General features: G+C 46.7%; 3 protein-coding genes and 1 pseudogene across 4 annotated transcripts; 2 read left to right on the forward strand and 2 right to left on the reverse strand.

Moving 5' to 3' along the window:
* Positions 1–3,729: 3,729 nt before the first annotated feature.
* LOC133901630 (protein SUPPRESSOR OF FRI 4-like) lies at positions 3,730–7,930 on the forward strand. 2 transcript variants are annotated; one of them, XR_009906743.1, is made up of 7 exons: positions 3,730–4,032; positions 4,644–4,741; positions 4,852–4,972; positions 5,098–5,510; positions 5,888–6,003; positions 6,095–7,363; positions 7,480–7,930. XR_009906743.1 is itself a non-coding variant. In XM_062343049.1 (7 exons), the coding sequence occupies exons 1-7, from the start codon at positions 3,842–3,844 to the stop codon at positions 7,549–7,551; spliced, it is 1,065 nt and encodes a 354-aa protein (XP_062199033.1). In that variant the 5' UTR covers positions 3,730–3,841; the 3' UTR covers positions 7,552–7,930. The 2 variants fall into 2 exon arrangements, 1 of the variants encoding a protein (XP_062199033.1); XM_062343049.1 differs by having other exon boundaries at positions 6,095–6,148.
* Positions 7,931–8,372: 442 nt separating this feature from the next.
* LOC133902245 (extensin-like) lies at positions 8,373–10,466 on the forward strand. Its single transcript, XM_062343857.1, has 3 exons — positions 8,373–8,567; positions 8,797–10,020; positions 10,156–10,466. The coding sequence occupies exons 1-3, from the start codon at positions 8,492–8,494 to the stop codon at positions 10,185–10,187; spliced, it is 1,332 nt and encodes a 443-aa protein (XP_062199841.1). The 5' UTR covers positions 8,373–8,491; the 3' UTR covers positions 10,188–10,466.
* A 3-nt stretch (positions 10,467–10,469) lies between these two features.
* On the reverse strand, positions 10,470–13,246 carry LOC133902276 (uncharacterized; annotated as a pseudogene).
* A 576-nt stretch (positions 13,247–13,822) lies between these two features.
* Positions 13,823–21,474, reverse strand: LOC133902250 (uncharacterized). The gene is made up of 9 exons (XM_062343865.1): positions 21,037–21,474; positions 20,797–20,930; positions 16,069–16,105; positions 15,467–15,643; positions 15,266–15,354; positions 15,106–15,170; positions 14,847–14,949; positions 14,183–14,296; positions 13,823–14,071 (listed from the first exon to the last, which is right to left on the reverse strand). The coding sequence occupies exons 1-9, from the start codon at positions 21,182–21,184 to the stop codon at positions 13,943–13,945; spliced, it is 996 nt and encodes a 331-aa protein (XP_062199849.1). The 5' UTR covers positions 21,185–21,474; the 3' UTR covers positions 13,823–13,942.
* Positions 21,475–21,873: the final 399 nt, after the last annotated feature.

Below are 21,873 nucleotides of genomic sequence, written 5' to 3' on the forward strand. Positions count from 1 at the left end.
TTTTTATATGAAAATTGTAGCTTCGACGAGATCTACAACTTTGTCATTGTAATTGGTCACTTTTTCATTTGAAACCATTTGAATACCGGAAATGTTGATAGAATGTTCTGAAAATTATAGATCCACAACTACCAGGCATATGCATGCATGAGGAAGGACGTGGGCATGCGCATTATGCACGGCTTGGTTGAGGTATCGCCGGCCGGTGCGAGGATCCAGGGAAAATCGATCATTCCTCCCACATCTATCATGTACTAGATATAAACAAAACATAAAACTTACAACAGTTTAGAGACACCAAATTTATAGTGAAAAACCTTTTGTGGGAAAACTAAAAAATGAAGGTGTATACTATATATTTAAAAAACATATATAAATGAGTCATCTTTTTCGATCCAGTGCGTGCGGCTATCGACATGTATCGACATGGTAGGGCTATAGACGTACATCTTACATCTATAAGGGCAGTACAATGATCCATATCAACTGTCTTATAGGTTGCCTAGAGTTGCAGTCGTGGCTCATGCATATATAACGAATACAGCTTAGTTTGTACTTTGCAATGTAATATATATAGGGAGATCGAGTTATCCAATATATACTTCCTCTTGCCTCAAGGGAACGTTCCTTCTACCCAAACTCACGATATGATGATTGTCGACATAGGACTAGTGCAACTGACTGGCGAGGACTTAATTATATACTTCATCTGATCCTTTATATAAGTCAATCTTAGACTAGAACGGTTCATTGAGTCTAGTTCAGCATCTGCCCATCTGCCAGTGAGTCTGAAAAGGGTGGGTGGGCTGAAATTGAGCCTATTTTGAGGCCCAGCCCAGCTGCCCACTCCCTCACTTCTCCTCCCTCTAAAAAAAGCAAGGCTTCCTTAAAAAAAAAGCAAGGCTTCCTTAAAAAAAAGCAAGGCTGGGAGCGAGATGTCAACTTGTTATTGGTTGAAAGGTGGATTGTCTACGTGCGCCAATCTAGAGCATTCACCGTTACGGATCGGACGGCGGTTGGCTGCTCGGCTGGAGGGGAAGGGACAGCGGCCTCCACCGACCTCCTAACGAGTAAACCCCCAAATCCTCCATTTCAAAAATCAAATCCTCCAAACCCAATTCTCCTTCCTCTCCCTCTCCAGGATCACGTTGGACCAAATCCCCATATCCATGGCTCTGTTTCAAAGCCTGTCGGGGTTGGGCCAACTGACCAAGGGGTATCGGGAGCATGGGAGGAGGTGTCGCTAAAGGTCTTTTTCTGTTGTTCGGCTCCGGTTTGCCGAGGCGCCCAACATGTTCAAGGACCTCCGGAAGGCCGCTGAGAAGAAGGGATGATGGGTCAGCAATATGGACCGGCTCCAGCAGGCTAGCAACCTCAATGCTAGCCTTTCTCGCATCTCTCGATCCCTCATGTACGTCCGGATAGGGCTCAAGGACAACAATGAGATCGACTTGTTCAAGCTTGACTCCATCAGAGAGACCACACCCAAGCTCGCCACACTCTGTGAGCTCCTACCAGACGACTTCCGCACCCTGTCCTCGCACTCATCCTGTGCATAAAGGCCATGCTTGGAGAAGGGCGGTCCGGAGATTCTAGTGATTTGGGACGAAACTAAAAAAAGGCCTATTGAAATGAAGCATCAAAAAATTAATTAATATATAAATTGTAAAAATAATAGTCGGTGTATTAAAAAATTATTTTCGATAAACACTTAAAGTATATAAAAATTAACGTTCATCTCAAATATTTTCTAAGATCATCTTAAACAATTTATTCAAGTATTTCTAAATACGAAATTATTGGTGATGGTATCAACATCAATCTCATTTAGTAATTTCTTCTTAATACATAAAGCTGTTAAACCATTTAATATTTCTTGAGACATTATAGATCTCAAATAGTTCTTCAATAGTTCCAATTTTGAAAAGCTTTTTTTTTTCAGCTGATGCCACAGTGACAGACACAATAAATAAGATTCGATAAGAAATAGAAATATTATAATAATAATATATTTTTATGACATACTAAAAAATCTTCATAAAAAATATTTGCCTATTTGATAAAGTCAATTGCATAGCCCTTAACTCAGACATTAGATCATTTAACTCAATATCATATATCCATATAGAGAGAAAGTATTTGCAAATTTAGTGTATCGATCTTTCAGTTCAATATCATTTAATGACTTCAAGGTTATCAAACTCAGTAAAAACCTAAATATATTTTTAAATACTTGAAGTTCTTCAAATCTATTTTTCAATAAAGTGTTTGCCATATTAACCATAACTACAAAATAATAATTAACTTTTGAAGTCTTCTCTACTTATAAAGTAATTAAGCATAACTAAATATAAAATCCATACACTACTAATGCACGATACAGAAGGGGGCCCGGGACGGCCGTGCCGCTTGCCCCTCTACAGGGCCGGTCCTGGCTTGGAGCTATCCCTGAAGTTTGACAACCAAGAGGATGAACCGGAGTACCCACCTGACCTCTTTGCCACACTGATCGCTCAGGTGAGCAATCTGTCAGGCGACATCGACAGCCTTGGGGACATGATCATCGAGTACCCCGATGCGGATGCACCGCCGCCCTCACCCCCACTGCAATCCCGCATGCATTAGTTTTCACAGAACCTGCGAACAGATCACTTTTGCTCTATCTCTTGCTTCGACTGTCAGTTTAGGCCTTGTGCACAATCCTAGAAAGATGGAACAGTAGCCGCAATTGTGTTTGCTGTATGTATGGTTTTGTACTGATTTGTGGCTGCATGAGGTGAATCGAATGCTGAATGACTCGCTCAGGGAGAGTGTATTTCTTCATGTTACTCCTCTTCAGTAATGTGGAGCTTTGGGGTATTCTGAAACTTGGGATGATCCTGATGCTTCTTGCTTTAGTGATAATGATAAGGCACAATTTTTGCATTTTTGCTGAGTTTGGTGCATGCTTGTTTCGATGCTTTTGAAAGATATTGCAGATTATGGTTTATGACTGTTTGCAGGGTTTTTTTTGTTTAATGATACGAAGATGTAACAGTAGATACTAGTTTCTGATTGCAAATATAGATATCAGTAGTCTTATTCTTGTTACTAGTTATGTGGTAGTAGATTTGGACCCTTTGGTTGATGTTGTTGGGACAGCATGTCACAGACTCCCTGTTGGATAAAATTGGGGTTGTAAGTCAGCAAGTCAGTTTAAGATGATTTACCTGGTTTTAACTTTGCAATTTGATGGTGTCATGTTAAAACAATGCATTAAGGAAGTAGGCACTGGTTTTGAGCAGCTGTGTGTTATAACTTGTATATTTCAACAGTCAAACAACACTGTATTTGGTAGCTGTTCATTCTTAGGTGGAGCTGTTTATGTGCTTTTGATCTCAACTACAATGTGGAAAATCCTGTTCTATCTACAGTGATTGACCTGAACTGCAATTTTGGATTAGCTAGTTGTAGGTTGTGATCTATTTCTTGATGTACCTCTCATGGTCAATTTAGAAGGACAATATATAAATCCGAAAATATAAAAAAAATCGGGGTTGCAGTTGCATTGTGGGTTCTGCTTTTGCTTTTGTACACGACACACCGTGGGCGCGAGGGATTGCAAAGAAAAAGTCAACACCCAAGTACCGACCCCACACGTCAGAGTCCGACACCGATCGGCGATCACGACACCACCACGGAATATTTCCATGGAGCCCCCTCCAAGTTTCGCCGCCTCCCAAACACGCCCCGACCAGACGACTAGTATCCTCGCCTTCCTCTTCCTCCCGTCCCCCACCCGCGCGTGCCGCGACCTCGCCGAAACCCTAAACCTAGGTGATCTCGCCGGAGAGACGGAGGGATGGGCAAGAAGAAGAAGCGCGTGGAGAAGGTCTTCTGCTACTACTGCGACCGCGAGTTCGACGACGAGAAGATTCTAGTGCAGCACCAGAAGGCCAAGCACTTCAAGTGCCACGTCTGCCATAAGAAGCTCTCCACCGCCTCCGGCATGGCCATACACGTCCTACAGGTCCACAAGGAGTCCGTCACCAAGTACGTCTTGTCCCCCTCGATCTCCAAATTTCCTAGGGTGCGGAGCTGGCTAGATTCGGGACTAGGCGCTGCGAACTGCACCCAAAAAACTGCGCTTTTTTATGCTCGATTTGATCTGCCTCCTGGATTTCGTCGGACTGTACCCCTACTGGCGTGGTCGATGGATTGGGATTGCACGTGCACGTGCGCCCGACAAGTGCGATATTTGAGTGCTGAATTTTATAGGATCCGTTAGTATTGGTGTCGCCGATTTTTTTTTGGAATAAAATGCTTGATGAGTGTCCCGTTTGCGGCCTGTGAGGATACTCGCCATAGAACTTAAGTGCACTTCCGGGTTATATGCTTTTGTTGGGATTCAACCATGTTCATGCTTTTATGATTGGGTTTCTCTTGGGCATCGGCTTGGGTTAGTCCAGTGTTTCATCTTTATGATGTTTTGCTCTTCTTTGTTGATTAATTTGGGTTTTATCTTGATTCATGGGTATTGGTATTTTTGAAGTTGTTACCTATTGTATCCTTTACTCCCCTCCGCAACAACTTCTGTATTCCTACTGTACTGTTAACAATCCCATTCTATTACTTATGGACATATAAAACTATTTTGGCTGCAGGGTTCCTAATGCGAAGCCTGATAGGGAATCAACAGAGATTGAGATATTTGGAATGCAGGGGATTCCTCCAGATGTGCTGGCTGCTCACTATGGAGAAGGTACTGCAATTTGTAGGCTTCTTTTGCTCCCTTTTTTGGGATAATTTTAGAGTGCTGAGCTACTGTGATCTTCAGTTTTTATATTTACCTGACATCTGTTTCTCATGCAGAGGAAGATCCTTCATCGAAGGTAGCCAAGGTGGAAGTGCCACAGGTAAGGCCTGTTGTTATACCTAATCCGCTAGGCATGGCATTTCCTCCACGGCCAGCTTATGGTTTAGCACCTCCAATGTATGTTCTCTCTTTCCTCCTGTATACTTGCAACAATTTAATATTTGTGTTTCCCATCCCATATGTAGTCAATAATGTGAGCACTCACTTTGGAAATTTTCTTAATTTTTCACATTTGCTGGCAGCTATAATCGCGCACTGAATCCTTTGATGGCCCGACCTCCAGTTTGGCCTGCTCCACCAGCACAAGCTTGGTATCCACAACAATCAGCATATCCACAACAACCAGCTGTTTCGATTCCTCCAATGGCTGCTGGGCTGCCACCACAACAGCCACTATTCCCCATTCAGAATGTGCTTACTCCTATGACATCAGCACCAGCTAATGTACTTCAGACATCATTTCCTATGGCCCCTCCTGGAGTACCTTCACCTGTTGCCCCTCAAGTTTCCCAGCTTTTGTTTCCTGTTAACACTTCCGCTGTCAATGGAGCAGCAAGTTCCCCATTTGTAGCATCCGTTGCACCTGGCACCATACCAGCAACCTCTCCAGCATCAGTTCCTGCTGCAGGAGTTGGATATGGAGTCAATAACCAAGGTATGTCGATATTCACAGTTTACAAACCTTCCTATATCAACATGGTGCAATGTGCTAGATTTTCTTTTTTGGTGGGCAAATATGGTGACTTAAGCACATGCACTGTTAAATTTGGGTAGAAGAAATCAAAGACGTTTGTAGACAATTAAGTGCTGTTATGAACATATCTTAATGGAACATTTGCCTTAAATTTTCTTAATCCTGAAAGAAAACTAGTTCAGCAGCAAATGTTCTGTATGCTGTGCATGTTATTTGTATAGCTTCACTGTTGCGATGATGGGACTTCAGGTGAATGATGTTGGTCTATCTGATATGTATTTTTGCTGATGGTGTAAGGTACACTCTTAATGAACTGACATGTGCATGCTCTGTTCCAGGCACAGGAGGTTCAGCGGTTGGATCTCTACCCGCTGTATCCAATAATAAAGTGTCCGGTACCCAACCAGCTACAAATGAGGTCTATCTGGTGTGGGGTGATGAAGCAATGTCAATGGTACCAGTAGCTTCTATCATGCATTTTGTACATTATACTGATATGACTTCAAATGTTAATAGTTATCTCAAATGTTTATTGCCTTATGTAGGAGGAAAGAAGGTTTTCGTTGCCCAAGTATCAGGTGCATGATGAAACTAGCCAGGTAAGTTTTGCTATTACTGTTTTTACTATTATTTGTCTTAAGCAATGAAGTGCAAATATCTTTTAAAGGTCTTAACTGCCAAACCTTTTGTTGTTACTTAAACAAAAATGTTTGATTACGCGGTCTGCGCTGAGTGATAGTGACAGGATCTTTTGATGCTTCCATCCAATTAATGCCTTGGTGTATGCATGATAATTGCATCATCTTTGGTGCTGTGCTGGTTTAGGCTTTCATGCTAAAGCAATAGGACAAAGTTTAATATTAGGCCATTGCAGCATTTAAATGTGTTTCTGCTATCCAAAACTTAGACTTTGAGGGGTGGTCTTCATTATATATTCTGTCTCAACTTACTTGGGACAAAAGACTCTGTTGTGGTGGTGGTGGTGGATTACCTCAGTTTGCTGGTGGTGGTGGATTACCTCAGTTTGCATTCACTAACATTAAAAGCCATACATTTTGCATCATATGCTTGTGCATATGGAGTGTGCGAACAGCCTGGCATGTTTCACTACTCTTAACTTGTATGTGGTATATGAACTTGCCCCTTCTTTTCTTGGTATCTACTATGGACACAACAAATGTAACTCAGCATTTGGTAATGTAAACAATTCTTGTGAGACTATTATGTAAGTGTGCACTTAAAAATAGTATCTCAGTTTACAACCAATTCTTATGTGTTCTGTGAATCCAATTTCCACTTTCGTTTCTGGTTTAGAATTTAGACTTTTGGCACAACGTACTGAATCGTGAACTTTAGTCACAACACAAGGGCATGTAATCTGTCGGGAATATGAAATAGGCTCATCCAGTCGTTGCATATGTGAGATGATTCCTATTCTGTGCTACTTTTTACATTTCCATAATGTCTCCTTGGTGTTTATTTGATTGACCATATATTTCCTGCTGCTTTCGCGCACATCAGGAGTTCCAAGTAGGTATTTACATCGTTCTTGCTACTAGTAAGTTTCTTATAATCTGACAAATCTCGTGGTGATATGCTAATGACTTGAGGGTTTTCGTGTTATCAACCAAGCCCTGGACAGTTCACAAATATGTATGTATTTATTTCAGTTGAAGCATTATTTCTATTCATTACCAATTCACTGCATGCAAATATGGGTTTGTAACAAAAACTAGGTGGCTGAGGTTCTGCCAATATGGTAGCATTTATGTAACTTAAATTTGGTCGAGAATGTGCCCAGAGTTTTGTTCCAGGTCAGCTTTCATTTGGCCAGTGAGCCTGAGATGAAGTTTAAATGCATGGTTCTTTGTTCCTGAGGCGCATATCACATCTAACATCATCTTCGTTGTTGCACAATTTTTGTGAACAGATGCACTCTGTCGACGCAGCAATCGATCGAAGAATATCAGAAAGTCGGCTTGCTGGACACATGGCCCTATGAACAAGCTGGGCCTTACTTGGACGGTACCCCCTGCAGTTTGCCGATGGACTCACCTGCGCGTGTATCGCAGTACAGCAATCGGTCCTGTTCTTCATTTAGTTAGTGAGTGGAGTTACTGCAGTTAAAAGAAATGTTGATCTGACTTGGAGAGTGTTTAGCATTTGTTCTTCTATCTTTCCAGATGCGCGAAGAAAAAAATGTTAGTCCTTAGAAATTATTTGGTCCATTTGTCACAACACTGGGATTCTGATGGTGAATTACGGCAATTTGCTGCCGATTGTAGCCTGATTTGTGTTCAATGTTAGGAAAGCAAACTGAAAAAATGTGACCGCTTTTAATAATTTTGTTGTAAGGATACAGTCTGGGAAGTTTCTTTCTACTGCTCAAGTTGTTCATTCTTTCCAGTTATGACTCGGTGGCACCAGTTCGTCCAGAACGTTACTGTTGAGTTTCGAGCTAAACTAATTATTGAATGGTTTCAACTTACACCAGAGAGACTTGCATGATACAATTCAGCAGACTAAGTAACTGCTCGATTTTGTTTGGGACACATCTTGAGTGAAACCCAAGCAAATGAAAAGAGGGGGGCAAAGAGGCCGAGGACCTTAACTGCATTTCTCCGTGCGAGAAGCAAGCATCTGTGCCAAGATTGCAAAAGGAGAAAAGTGCCCGGCAGGCGAATCGAAAACCTCAACGGAATCCAATCATTTGCATGCTTCTTGGGCGTCACTCGTCCCATCCCACTCTACGACGCTTTTACGGCACCAGAGAGCTGCACTTGTCGCAAAAAAGCTCACTGGTGCCTCAGTCTCAGTCACTCTTTCACTGCCGGTTCAGGTTTCACTCGTCTCTCGCAGTTGTTGCCGTTGTTTAACCTGGGCATGGCCACTATAACAACCCCAGCGCTACCCGTTTGCCGTGCTGCCTGTGCAGAGAGACCATGGAGTACCGGCGACCGCTGCGTCTGCTCTGCATCATGTTCTTTGCTGCCTGCGCCTTGTTCGCGCAATGCGGTGGTATGCTCCGTCCAGCTTCTTCCTCCTCCCTTGCAAGTAGCCCCATGGCTGGGCTGGCTATAAGCATCTTCTTCTTCTAATACTCTGACGGGCCATCACAAGATTGTAGCTAGTTGTTGTTTGCACCCCTCAGACCTCAGTACATCAAAAGATTGCTTCTTCCATAGGTTTTCTTTCTTTCGTTTCGTATGCATGCCAATTCATTTGACTTGTTGATTTGATTGAGCAGGAGCAAGGCAGCTGAGATCAGAGGAGCTGCTGCTGCTTGATCACTACTCCTTTTCTGACCCCTACTACAGCACGCCCATCATGCCTCCCTACGGCGACGCATTTGCACCGCCGAACCCTCCCCCTCCTCCTGCTTCTCCAAACTGCGTCCTCACTCCGGAGGCACCATCGCCGCCGGCGTCCACCGTTCCGGCACCGGCGTTCAGCTACTCCTCTCCGCCACCCCCGGCAGCACCGGTGTACTACTACCCTCCGCCGTATCTCAGCCCACCAGAAATCAGCCCAAGCCCACCACCGACGGGTACGCCGCTTCCGCCTATCATTTACCCAAGCCCACCGGAAGTCACGCCCAGCCCACCGGAGATCTCACCGTATCCGAGCCCGAGCCCTCCGGAAATCAGCCCAAGCCCACCACCGACGAATACGCCGCTTCCGCCTATCATTTACCCAAGCCCACCAGAAGTCACGCCCAGCCCACCAGAGATCGTGCCGTATCCCAGCCCGCCGGAGATCTCACCCTATCCAAGCCCAAGCCCGCCGGAAATTGCACCGTACCCCAGCCCGCCAGAAGTACCACCCAGCCCACCAGAAATCTCACCGAGCCCACCTGAAATTGTGCCGAGCCCACCGGAGTACGCGCCGGAGCCACCAGCCTACGTCCCGAGCCCACCGGAGTACGCGCCCGAGCCACCAGCCTACGTCCCGAGCCCACCGGAGTACGCGCCCGAGCCACCGGCCTACGTCCCGAGCCCACCGGAGTACGCGCCGGAGCCACCAGCATACGTGCCGAGCCCGCCAGAGTACGCACCGGAGCCGCCGGCGTACGTGCCGAGCCCACCGATCTACGCGCCGTATCCACCAGGGATCGTCCCGGGCCCGCCGGAGTACGTGCCGGAGCCGCCGGGGGTCGTACCGTCCCCGGGAGGCTTCCTGCCGCCGGTGGTGTTCCCGCCTCCGTTCGCGTCGCCGTCGCAGGGGAAAATGGGCGGGACGTGGTGCGTGGCGAAGCCGTCAGTGCCGGGGCCGGTCATGCAGCAGGCCATGGACTACGCGTGCGGCTCCGGCGCGGACTGCGACTCCATCCAACCGTCGGGCCCGTGCTTCCGGCCGGACACCATGCTGGCGCACGCCTCCTACGCCTTCAACAACTACTGGCAGCGCACCAAGGCCAACGGCGCCACCTGCGACTTCGGTGGCGCTGCCATGCTCATGACCAAGGATCCGAGTAAGCCATTTCCTTCTCCATGCACATTGTTCAAGAAACTAACAATGCACAAAAAGAAAAATCTTTCACAGAATTCAGTAACAATTTGTTCTGCTTGTAGTGTAACCATTTCTATGCATTGCTATTCCATTTCAGGCTACGATGGCTGCCATTACAGTTTGATGTGATCCAACCAACAGGGATATTTTGTGTAGTTGCGCTATGCTTTGTTTCAGTGACATTTCCCTTAGCTCTGAACTGTGAAGGGCTCTGGAAGCTCGACTGCATTTTCTGACATCCAGAGGGACTAGAGATATATGATGCTCTGATGTGACTAGGGAACTTGCAGTTGATTACTGATTTTGTGCAGGGTAACATACTCGACTCATCCTATTTAGAAAGAGTCCTCTAATTTCATTGTGGCAAACCCAATAAATAAAGTATCAGGTGAAGGCACAACTAACTGTATCTGTGTGGAGTGGGGAATGTTCTATTGCATCATCAACAGTTTTAATTTTAGCATGACAAAACGCACTTCTCGCGTTTTGTTGCTGCCTAGATTTACAGGCCACTTCGTAGTCTCTTGCACACACAGGAAACTAAAAAACACAGTTGCTACTTTTAGCCCTGACTCAGGCTGGGGCTTCATTAGAAGAATCGAATACTTGCAGAACATAAACTGGATCGCCAACCTTGATGATCTTTCCTTTGCCCTTTGCTGTCAGAGATTCCTTGCAGACCAAATTCTGCCGAAAGTACACCTAGAAACGTTGATTAAAGTGTTTAGTTCTTAGTGATCTGCATCACTGTGAACCTACTTCCTGAGGATCTTGAAGTAGCAACTAGCAAGGCCGCAGACAAGACAACTCCATAGTGGTCTAAACAGATAATATGAGGAAAATAGGTTGCATGAGATAGTTACCTGCCGTTTATTGTTGTGGCTTGGATGCAGCACTTCATCGGACCGAAATTATGTAGAGTTTCAGTTGGTTCGGTGCCAGGTATTCCATTGTGTTGATTAATGGTTACCACCTGAATTAGCCAACACCAGTAAATGGTTACCACCTGAATTAGCCAACACCAGTAAGATTTATATATATTCTTGGTTGCTGAAGTAAACGGTGCACATCGTAGTATCCAAATTTTCAGTTTCCATGTTCCATGAAAATCATCATTGCCACGAAATAATCTCAATTTCACGATGATTACTTCCTAAGTCAACTAACCATGCATACTACAGACACGATAAGTTGACTGACAGGATAACTATCGGACATAAAAAAATATTAATATTAGAATATCATGCAGATAAATAGTTCAACGTTAGACCATACAGCAAGCTTGTTGAACCACTGAATATTTTCATCAGTTTTCATGTTCCTTTGAGACAGAACTGCATAAACAACTTCAAAGCTAGGAGACTAATAATGACAGTATCAGGGCCAGTATCTTACCTTGCAACGGCTGCATAATTTCACACCTAGAAATGTTAGGTTGTTTATCTTCATGGTTTTCCACAGATCCTCTGAGTATGAGTGGCATCCATCCACTAAAATACTTTCAAAAGAAATCAGCTTAGTAAGAACGTAAGCACATAATTATAAAGGATAGGTGAATACTACACTAAGCAGAGAAGCTGCTCCTAGCGCAGTTGGTCAGTGCGCGTTGTTGCGCCCGCGCTACCCACGTTCAAGCATACTCGACGCGGGCTCTCACCAATTTCACAGAGGGATTTCCTTTCTGTATTTCCCTCAAAAATACTACACTAAGCAGCTATTATCAACCACGATAAAACAACCCAATAAATATCCACTCAGAAAATATAAATAATTATAAACGCAAAAGCATGCTGCTCACTTTGGTCTGAAGCGGTTCATTGGTACAGGTTCTTTAAGAATCTCATTTAGTGCATCCAGTGAGCCCTGCAATTAATCGTGCATTATCAACTGAATATTATATGTTTAGCAATATTCGTACAGGGCATTCGTCTGGAAACTGAATAGAAGTATGAACTGTACCTGAGAGGCTATCAGAAATGGGAAGCAATCGGTAAACATGAATTTGTAACCTCGAGCATGGTCAGGATCGGTTGGTCTAGTTTCTGACACTGTAAAAGATGCAGCAAAACAAGCGTTCTCCATAAGTAACAGAGAAGATCTAATCGAGCAAACCTATTCCAGGGAAATGTAAAGGCCTGTACCTTCTTTACAGTAAGTGGGGAACCATTCGGCTGCTTCAGCTCCTTCATCGTATGCAGAGCCAGATCACTCCCACACAGAGACATCATCAATTGTGGTGTTTTCCGCAGCAAGAGGGATCTTCAATGGGTCCATTCCAGGTGCTCTGATAACTGCAAGATGGAGTAGTGTGAATAAAAACTGTATCTGTAGGAGTGTCCTCTGAAAAATGAATATGAAAATGAGAACAAAATTAAAATGGCATCACTGTGCACATCTGAGCATGCGTGTCTATGAACCGATAAAGGTTTGGCAAACATAGAGTTACTACTTTCATATCAAGCAGAGCGTTCCCAGAAAAAAATATATCAAGCAGAACAAATACCTTTTCAGTATATGATTGCTAATAATTGTTGGTTACGATCAACATTCCCAATGAAACTAGCTGTAGTTTTCTGCTCTCCCTTCCGCATCAATTCAATTCGTTCCATTCAGGTTGTACAATTAGATCCACTACGGTTGTGCAGTTGCACTCCAGCTTAACAAAACACTAACAGTCTTGCACTTTTGTACATGCGGAGATAATCAGAGAAATGAGAAGCAATTAAAGAGATGACGTGATTCAGCAATCCAGGAAGTACCCATGTGAGCGTCCGGCGTGGGCTGCCAGTCCTCGGAGAAGGCCCGGAGGAGGAGCGGAAGTCTGTTCGCCGGAGCGGAAGGGGAAGAGAACCGCGGAGGGATACCAGCCACAAAAGAGGGACTACTTTGCAAAACATTAGGGGGTTTTATGAAAAATATTTGGATCGTGATTAATAGTCGCGGTCCAATTAGGGGGTATTATGTAAAAGTGTTGACCGCAGTCAACCCTCCGGAATCGAAGTCAACGACGGAGCTGCGACCCCGCCATGGCCGGCCATGGCGGCTCTGCTGCGGTCGCCCCAACCTCGCCTCCACGCCCCGCCGGACGGCCGGAGCACACCTTTCGCCATCCCCTGACTCCTGCACACCCGATTGACAAGAAAGTAGGAGACGAGAGAGATGGAAGCGGAAGCGGCGGCGGCGGCCATGGACCTGCACGCCGCGAGAGTGCTCCCGGCGTTGTGCAGCGCAGCGCAATGACCTCTCTCCTCCCTTTTTCACTTGATAATTTGAAGTTTATAACAGCAAGCACCGAAACCAGATTCTCAAGCTAATTGCTACCGCTTGTACTGCAAAAGATCATCTCCACAACTGAGCTACCCTCCTAATCACATTGGCTTAGCAAAGATGCCATTGAACAATCATCGTCATATTTTTCAACTGATGCGCCTGGAACTTGTGCTTTGCGGACGCCATGAAGATTTAAATATCTGGGTCCGTTTGAAATGGATGCAACATTGAATCTGAGCAACCAAAATGTCTGAACTTTTGACAGCCAAGTTCACTTGCGAACCGCGCGCACACATGTATATTACTATGATCTCTGTTGGATATATAAGCAGTAGTAGCTCAGTTGGTTAGTGCCTCCGGTAAAGGGATAGCCACCTGAGCTTGAACCCGAGGTGCACCAATTTGTAGATACCTCCCTAAGAAACTGGTTTTCAGTGAGTTTTCTGACCGGCCAGAGTTTGATATTCCCCTATCTTAAAATTAAAAAATGACTATGGGAGTCTCTCCTCGTGGTCAGAGAAAAAAAAAACTGCTGCTTACAAAAATTATTCATCTATTTCGTGGTCTCTTGCACGCACAGGAACACAGAAAGCCAGCTGCTACATAGCCCTGACTCAGGCAGGCACCTCATCAGAAGAAGAGAACGACTGAAGAACATAAACTGCGTCGCCAACCCTGATGATCCTTCCATTGCCATTTGCAGACAGCGATTCCTTGCAGACTAGATTTTGCCCAAAGTACACCTGCAACAATCGATAAAAATGGTGAGTTCGTAATGAGTTAGGCCATTATGAACCTAATTCCTGAGCATGCTGGAGTAGCAAGGCCACAGATAAGATGCAAGAAATAGTTACCTGGCGTTTATTTTTGTGACTTGGGCGCAGCACTTCATCGGACCGAAATGTCAGTAGGGTTTCAGTTGGTTCGGTGGTGCTAGGTATCCCATTGTCCTGATTAATTCTAGGCACCTGTATCAGCCCGCACAGAAAGTGAGAAAAATATAAGTTTTCATGTATATTGGCTAGCCGAAGTAAACGGTGTACATCATAGTATTTTTTTTGCCGGGTCGGCCGAAAGATTGGCCGACCAAATTTCATTAAGATTGGCCGACCAAATTTCATAGTATTAAACTTGTTGGTTTTTATGTTCCATGAAAATTATAGTCACCATGAATTTTGTTGCAATTTCACAAAGGTTACCTTATAAGACGAGAACTATATCGTTTGCCAAGTTACTTGCCAATCACAAAACTCAAAAGATAATCTAACTATGCAGGAAATATTTTTTTATTGCACCCTGGGAACTGGGACCATAGCCTTGTTTGCATAATTTTAAAGCAAAGAAGCAAAAGATTTAAAATATTGAGCAATAATTTAATAAAATATTAGATCATACAGCAAGCTTGTTGAACCACTGAATTCTCCAAGCAATTACCATGTTTCATTTCAGATACAATTTGCATAATTAACATCACAGCTAGGAGAGTTATAACCACAGTATCACAGCTTGTATTTTTACCTTGCAACGGCCGCATAACTTCACCCCTAGAAATGTTAGCTTGTTTATCTTTATTGTTTTCCACAGATCCTCTGAGTATGGGTGGCATCGATCCACTAAAATACTGTCGAAGAAATAAGCTTTGTAAGAAAGTAAGCACATCAATTATAAATGATCAGTGAAAACTCCACTAAGCCACTGTAGTAGCTATCAACCGCAATAAAATAACCTAACAAAGAAGTTATTCAGAAAATATAAGTGCACAATATGTGCTGCTCACTTTGGTCTGAAGCGGTTCATTGGTATAGGCTCTTTAAGAATCTCGTTTAGTGCATCTAGTGAGCCCTGCAATTAAACGTGCATTGTCAACTGAAGTTTTGTGTTTTGGCGACATTGCAGAGAGCATTTATCCGGAAATCACTGAATAGTATGAACACTACCTGGGAGGCTATCAGAAAAGGGAAGCCATCACTAAACATGGTTTTGTAACCTTGAGAGTAGTCAGGATCGGTCAGTCTAGTTTCCAACACTGTAAAAAATAGCAAAACAAACATTCTCCATAAGTAACAGTGAAGATCTCATCTAGCAGACTATTCCAAGGAAATGGAAGGTCTCTAAGACCAGGAAATGAAAGCTTGTACCTTCTTTAAAGCGCACTAGTCGAGTTGGGATCCCAAAGAAAGTGGAGAACCATTCAGCTGCTTCAGCTCCTTCATCATATGCAGAGCCAGACCACTCCCACACAGAAATATCATCAACTGTGGCGCGTTCCGCGACAAGAGGGATCTTCAATGGGCCCATTCCGGGTGCTCTGATAACTGCAATATGTAGTGGCTCGAATAAAAAGGACGTCTTTAGGAGTGTCCTTGGGAAAATTAGAATGAAATGGCATTACAGTGTACATTTGAGTGCGCCATGTCTATAGAACAGAAAACAGTTACAGTTACTAGCTACTACTTTCATAGCAAATAGAACAAATATCTTTCCAATATGTGGCTGCTAATACTTATTGACCAGCAATTATCATTCCTTATGAAATGAGTCTGTGAGAAATGTTTATACACGGCACCAGGACACATGCCATGGAAAACTAGCAGTAGTTCATGTTCGACATTAGCAAATCAATAGTATCTGCCTTACTGGTAGTCGTAGTCATACGAAGTATTGTACATGCATGGAGATAGAATCAGAGAAGTGAGCTGCAAAGAGATGATGTAATGTGATTGAGTAATCCACTAAGTACCCATGTGAGCGTCGGGCGTGGATCGCCATGTTAGTGCCTCGTGTATAGCTGGCATAGTTTGTTTGCATGGATAGATAGCAGCCCGTTCAACCCAACTTCCTGTACTTAGTCTAACGCCCTGTACCGAGTCTTTTGTTCTGGTTGTTACGAGGTTGTAATCTCCTGCTATATATATCAATGAGATACGCCACCACGAGTTGTGTGGCTTCCTTCACAAACTCTTTCATGGTATCAGAGTGATCTCACGATCCACCTCTCTCGCTTCCGCAACCCTACCTCTCCAGCTCTTCCCGATGGCCCAGGACGCCGCCGCCGCTGAAGCAGCCGCCGCGGAGGTCGCTGCAGCCAAGGCAGCTCGTGCCCAACTATGGTCCCAAGCCGTCGCCGTCCACATCAAGTCTCTTGTTCCCGTCATTCTCGACATCTCCAAGTGCAACTACACCCACTGGCGCACCCTTTTCGAAGTTGCCGTCGGCAAGTTTGAGTTGTCCTGCCATCTCACAGCAGCTAGCTCTTCTGTGCCGCTCGATGCCGACTGGAAACGGATGGACTACACCGTCCTCTCCTGGATCTACGGCTCTATCTCCCAGGAGATACTCGGCATCGTCATGGCCCCCGGCGGCACTGCCGCCTCTATGTGGCAGTCCATCGAGAACCTCTTCCGCGACAACAAGACCACAAGGGCCATCCATCTGCAGGCCGAATTCTCCAACCTGGTGCAAGGCGATCTCTCCGCCACCGAGTTCTGCCACAAGCTGAAGACGTTGTCCGACGCCCTCCGGGACGTCGACCAACCCGTGATCGATCAAACGCTCGTTCTCACAATGATCAAGGGCATGAACCCCAAGCACAAGCACCTCTCGGCTCTCCTGCCCATGATGTCGCCGTTCCCTTCTTTCATCCAGGCGCGGTCGCTCCTCCTCCTCGACGAGCTGAACGACGACGCTGGCGATCCGGTGGCCAAGGCCACCGCGCTCGTCGCCGACCCCCGCCCCACGCCGGCACCAGCCACATACAACGGGGGTGGCTCTCGTGGCAACGGCAACGGCAACTACGGCAAAAAGGGCAAGGGCAAGGGCAAACAAGGTGGCAACAAGGGCTTCAACACCAACTCCAGCCCGTTGCCTCTCCCAGCCTAGCCACACTGGAACCCGTGGACCGGCCAGATCCAACTCTGGCCCACCGCCGGTCTCCTTGGGTCACGCCCCGGCGCTGCTCCCCGTCCTGCTCCACCCCAAGCTTACCTGGGAGTGCATCAACCCATGCAGTCCATGTCATACAGCCTCCCACCTTCGGCTGGTTTGCCCATGCATGCCATGCAGCACCAGCCGCCCATGGACTTCGCTGCCTCTTCCAACGTCGGCGCTCCGCCTACTCCAACCTGGGACACCACCAGCATCGCCAACTCGCTCAACGCCATGACGCTGCAGCAGCCGTCCGACCAGTGGTACATGGACACCGGCGCCACCGCACACATGTCATCCGGCTCCGATAATATATCCATCTCTGACAAATCTCCTCCTCACTCTCGGATTATTGTCGGTAATGGTGCTTCTCTTCCCGTCACTGCCACTGGTTCCCACAAAATCTCCACTCCTTCTCGACCTCTACACCTTCACAACATCTTGGTCACTCCTCAAATCATCAAGAACCTCATCTCAGTCTGACAATTCGTAACCGATAATAGTTGCTCTGTTGAATTTGACAAATACGGTTTCTCTGTGAAGGACTTCCTGACCAAGGTTCCACTCCTACGGTGCAATAGCCGCCGCGGCGAACTCTACCCGCTCCTGCCTGCGCCCATCTCCTGGACACCACCACCGCAAGCTCTCGCCGCCGCTGCCACCACCGACCCCGTCATCTGGCATCGTCGCCTTGGACATCCCGGACATCACACGCAACAACGCCTAGCTGGCTGCTCCATTATTTCCTGCAATTTGAATAAAGACAGCACCCTGTGTCATGCTTGTCAATTAGGGCGACATGTTCGCCTCCCATTTTCTTTGTCTTCCTCCAAGAGTACTGTTCCTTTTGAAATAATCCATTGTGATGTCTGGACCTCCCCAATTTCGAGTGTTTCTGGTCTTAAGTATTATCTTCTTCTTTTGGACGATTTCACTCATCACCTATGGACGTTTCCTCTACGATTAAAATCCGAAGTCTTTCAAATCCTTTCCAATTTTCACTCGCTCGTACGCACCCAGTTCTCTACTGTCCTGCGTGCCATTCAGTGTGACAATGGCAGGGAATTTGATAACACACCCATGCGCCAATTTGCTGCCACTCACGGCATTCAACTTCGATTCTCCTGCCCCTACACTTCCCAGCAAAACGGCAAGGCCGAACGGATGATACGTACTACCAACAACGTCGTCCGCTCCCTTCTGTTCCAAGCACATCTACCTCCAAGCTTTTGGGTCGAAGCCCTCTCCACAGCCACACATGTCCTAAACATACTTCCAACCAAAACCCTTCCCCAGGGAACACCGCATGAAGCTTTATACAAAAGACCACCATCCTACACCCACCTAAGAGTTTTCGGTTGCTTATGTTACCCGAACCTCACCTCCACAGCACCACATAAACTTTCTCCCCGTTCGACGGCTTGCATCTTCCTCGGCTACCCGTCCAACCACCGTGGCTACCGCTGCATGGATCTCTCCTCTCGCCGCATAATCATCTCTCGTCACGTTATTTTCGACGAAAATATGTTCCCCTTTGCAGCTACCACCACTGCGTCACCTGATGATACATACGAGTTTCTCGATCCCCCAGCAGTCCCTGCATTACCGCCGGTCGCCCCCTCGCCACCATCAGCTGTCGTTCGACCAATTGCTCCGGTTGCACCAAACACCACTGCTGCGCCAACCGCTGCTCCTACTGCTGCACCACTACAGAACATTCGCATCCACACTCGTTCTCACTCCGGCATTCACTGTGGCCCGCGCGAGCGGCTTAATCTCCATGCCTCTGCCACCACTATTTTGTCCCCCATTCCCAAGTCTGTTCGATCAGCCCTGAATGATCCCAATTGGCACGCAACCATGGTAGAGGAATTCCAGGCTCTCTCATCCAACAACACTTGGGAACTGGTCTCCCCTCCACCCCGAGCTAATATTATCACCGGGAAATGGGTTTTTAAACACAAACTCCACCCGGATGGTTCTCTTGAACGTTATAAAGCGCGGTGGGTCCTCCGCGGTTTCTCCCAACAGGCCGGTGTTGATTTTGGCGAAATTTTTAGCCCTGTCATCAAACCAGCAACTATTCGAGTTGTTCTCTCTCTAGCCTTGACATTCAAATGGCCAGTACACCAACTCGACGTAAAAAATGCCTTTCTCCATGGCAATCTCTCCGAAACAGTCTACTGTCGCCAACCTACTGGATTCGTCGACACCAAGCGCCCCGATGCCGTATGTCGTCTGAACCGTTCTCTCTACGGTCTCAAACAGGCCCCCAGAGCCTAGTTCCAGCGCTTTACAACACATGTTCTTCGTCTTGGTTTCACGGCGTCAAAGTCGGACTCTTCGTTGTTCATCTTCCGGAGTCCACTCGGCACTGCGTACCTTCTTCTCTACGTCGATGACATCATATTGACAGCTTCAAGCAACTCGCTACTGCAACACATCATCGCGGCCCTCAGCTCGGAGTTCTCCATGAAGGACTTGGGCCCTCTACACCACTTCCTCGGCGTCCAGATTCATAGCAGCGGCGATACAATGCTCCTACATCAGGCACAATATGCTGCCGATCTCCTTGATCGCGCTGGCATGTCGTCATGCAAGGCATGCTCCACTCCAGTCGACAACTCGCCCAAGTTGTCTTCCACCGCCGGCGCCGCCGTTGCAGACCCGACGGCATACCGCAGCATGGCAGGAGCACTTCAGTACCTAACGTTCACACGGCCGGACATCGCATATGCAGTGCAACAAATATGCCTACACATGCATGACCCGCGTGAAGGACACCTGAACCTGGTAAAACGAGTTCTTCGTTATATCAAAGGTACACTTCGCCATGGAATCCTCCTGTCCGCTTCGTCACCGCATGAGCTCACAGCTTACTCGGACGCCGACTAGGCCGGGTGCCCCGACACACGACGATCGACGTCGGGCTACTGTGTGTTTCTCGGATCCAACCTAGTGTCATGGTCCGCAAAACGCCAGCCCACCGTCTCCCGGTCAAGCGCCGAAGCTGAATATCGCGCCGTCGCCAACGCCGTCGCTGAAACAAGCTGGACTCGACAACTCCTCAGCGAGCTGCATCAACCACTTCAACGAGCTACAGCCATCTTCTGCGACAACATCTCTGCCATCTACATGTCAGCTAATCCCGTACAACATCAGCGCACAAAACACATCGAACTCGACCTGCATTTTGTTCGTGAGCGTGTTGCATTGGGCAAGTACGAGTTCTTCACGTGCCATCGTCCTCTCAGTTCGCCGACGTATTCGCTAAAGGGCTGCCGTCGTCGCTCTTCCTCGACTTCAGATCCAGCCTCAACGTCCGTGAACTCCCGGGTGAGACTGCGGGGGTGTGTTAGCGCCTCGTGTATAGCTGGCATAGTTTGTTTGCATGGATAGATAGCAGCCCGTTCAACCCAACTTCCTGTACTTAGTCTAACGCCCTGTACCGAGTCTTTTGTTCTGGTTGTTACGAGGTTGTAATCTCCTGCTATATATATCAATGAGATACGCCACCACGAGTTGTGTGGCTTCCTTCACAAACTCTTTCACGCCAGTCCTCGGCGAAGGCCTCCGGCGGCATCTCCACCTCGACCAGCGCGAGCCTGGGCTCGACCCTCTGGGTGTAGGCCCTCCCTTTGGAGTTCACCACCATCCACTGTCGATCCCACCTGAACCCTGCACGCCAAGATCGAGAGAGTGTGGTATGGAGAACACCGCATCGTGAGAAAGAAGGCATTTTTTTCCCGAGGAAACAAATGCCAGTATAGCAGAGGTAAGGTACCGGTGGCGGTGATTGGGGCCTGGGGCACGGAGATGCCCTTGCATGACTTAATGGGGTAGATGAAGATGGACTTCACCACCGCCGCCGGCTCCGGCGACTCCCCGCCGCCGAGGAGGAGGGAGGAGAGGAGTGAGGCGGCCTTCTCCATTGGGTGGCAGCCGCGGAGTACTGCTAATTTCTGCTAAGTGAAGTGCACAGAGCGAAGGCAGTTCCAGTGGAGCTGAAAGCCTGACAGATCCTACAAGATTCTTGGCTCGGTGCCGTCTTGTGCTGTGCCTGTATTTTGTGCTTGTCTACTACTCCATCGTCTAGGCAAACTGAGTGAGTTTAATGAACAAGGAACCCGTGCGTCACAGTGCCAATGATTGTGATTTCGAAGTCAAGAAAGAAAGTATTATGATTTCTGACGAGTCGAGATTGTCTTTCGCTTTCACCGTGACGCGTCCGTACACCGTCCAAAGTTGGTCGTCCAAAATATCCAATCACGACGGTAGATGGCGACCGGCAGCCTGATACTCTGATCCCTTGAAATGTGTGGTGGCCGTTCATTTTTGGTTTCCCTTATCTCTTCTCGTAAGATAATTTTAAGGTAAGCAGATAAAACTGACATCAGATTACAACTTAGCACATCGTAAGCTGCTAAGCACATCGGCTAGCAAGATGGCAGTGAAGAATTATCGTCATAGTTTCTAAGCTGATTCACCTTGAACTTGTGCTTCGCCGACGCCAGTAAAGATTCACGATAGATACTGCTTCATGATCTGGTTCGTCTGGATGGAATGAAAACGAGTGCCTGAATTTCTCCGAGGAAACAAAAATGTGTGAACTCTTGTCAGA

Source organism: Phragmites australis, chromosome 20 (genome assembly GCF_958298935.1).
Source record: "Phragmites australis chromosome 20, lpPhrAust1.1, whole genome shotgun sequence".
Taxonomy (NCBI): domain Eukaryota; kingdom Viridiplantae; phylum Streptophyta; class Magnoliopsida; order Poales; family Poaceae; genus Phragmites; species Phragmites australis.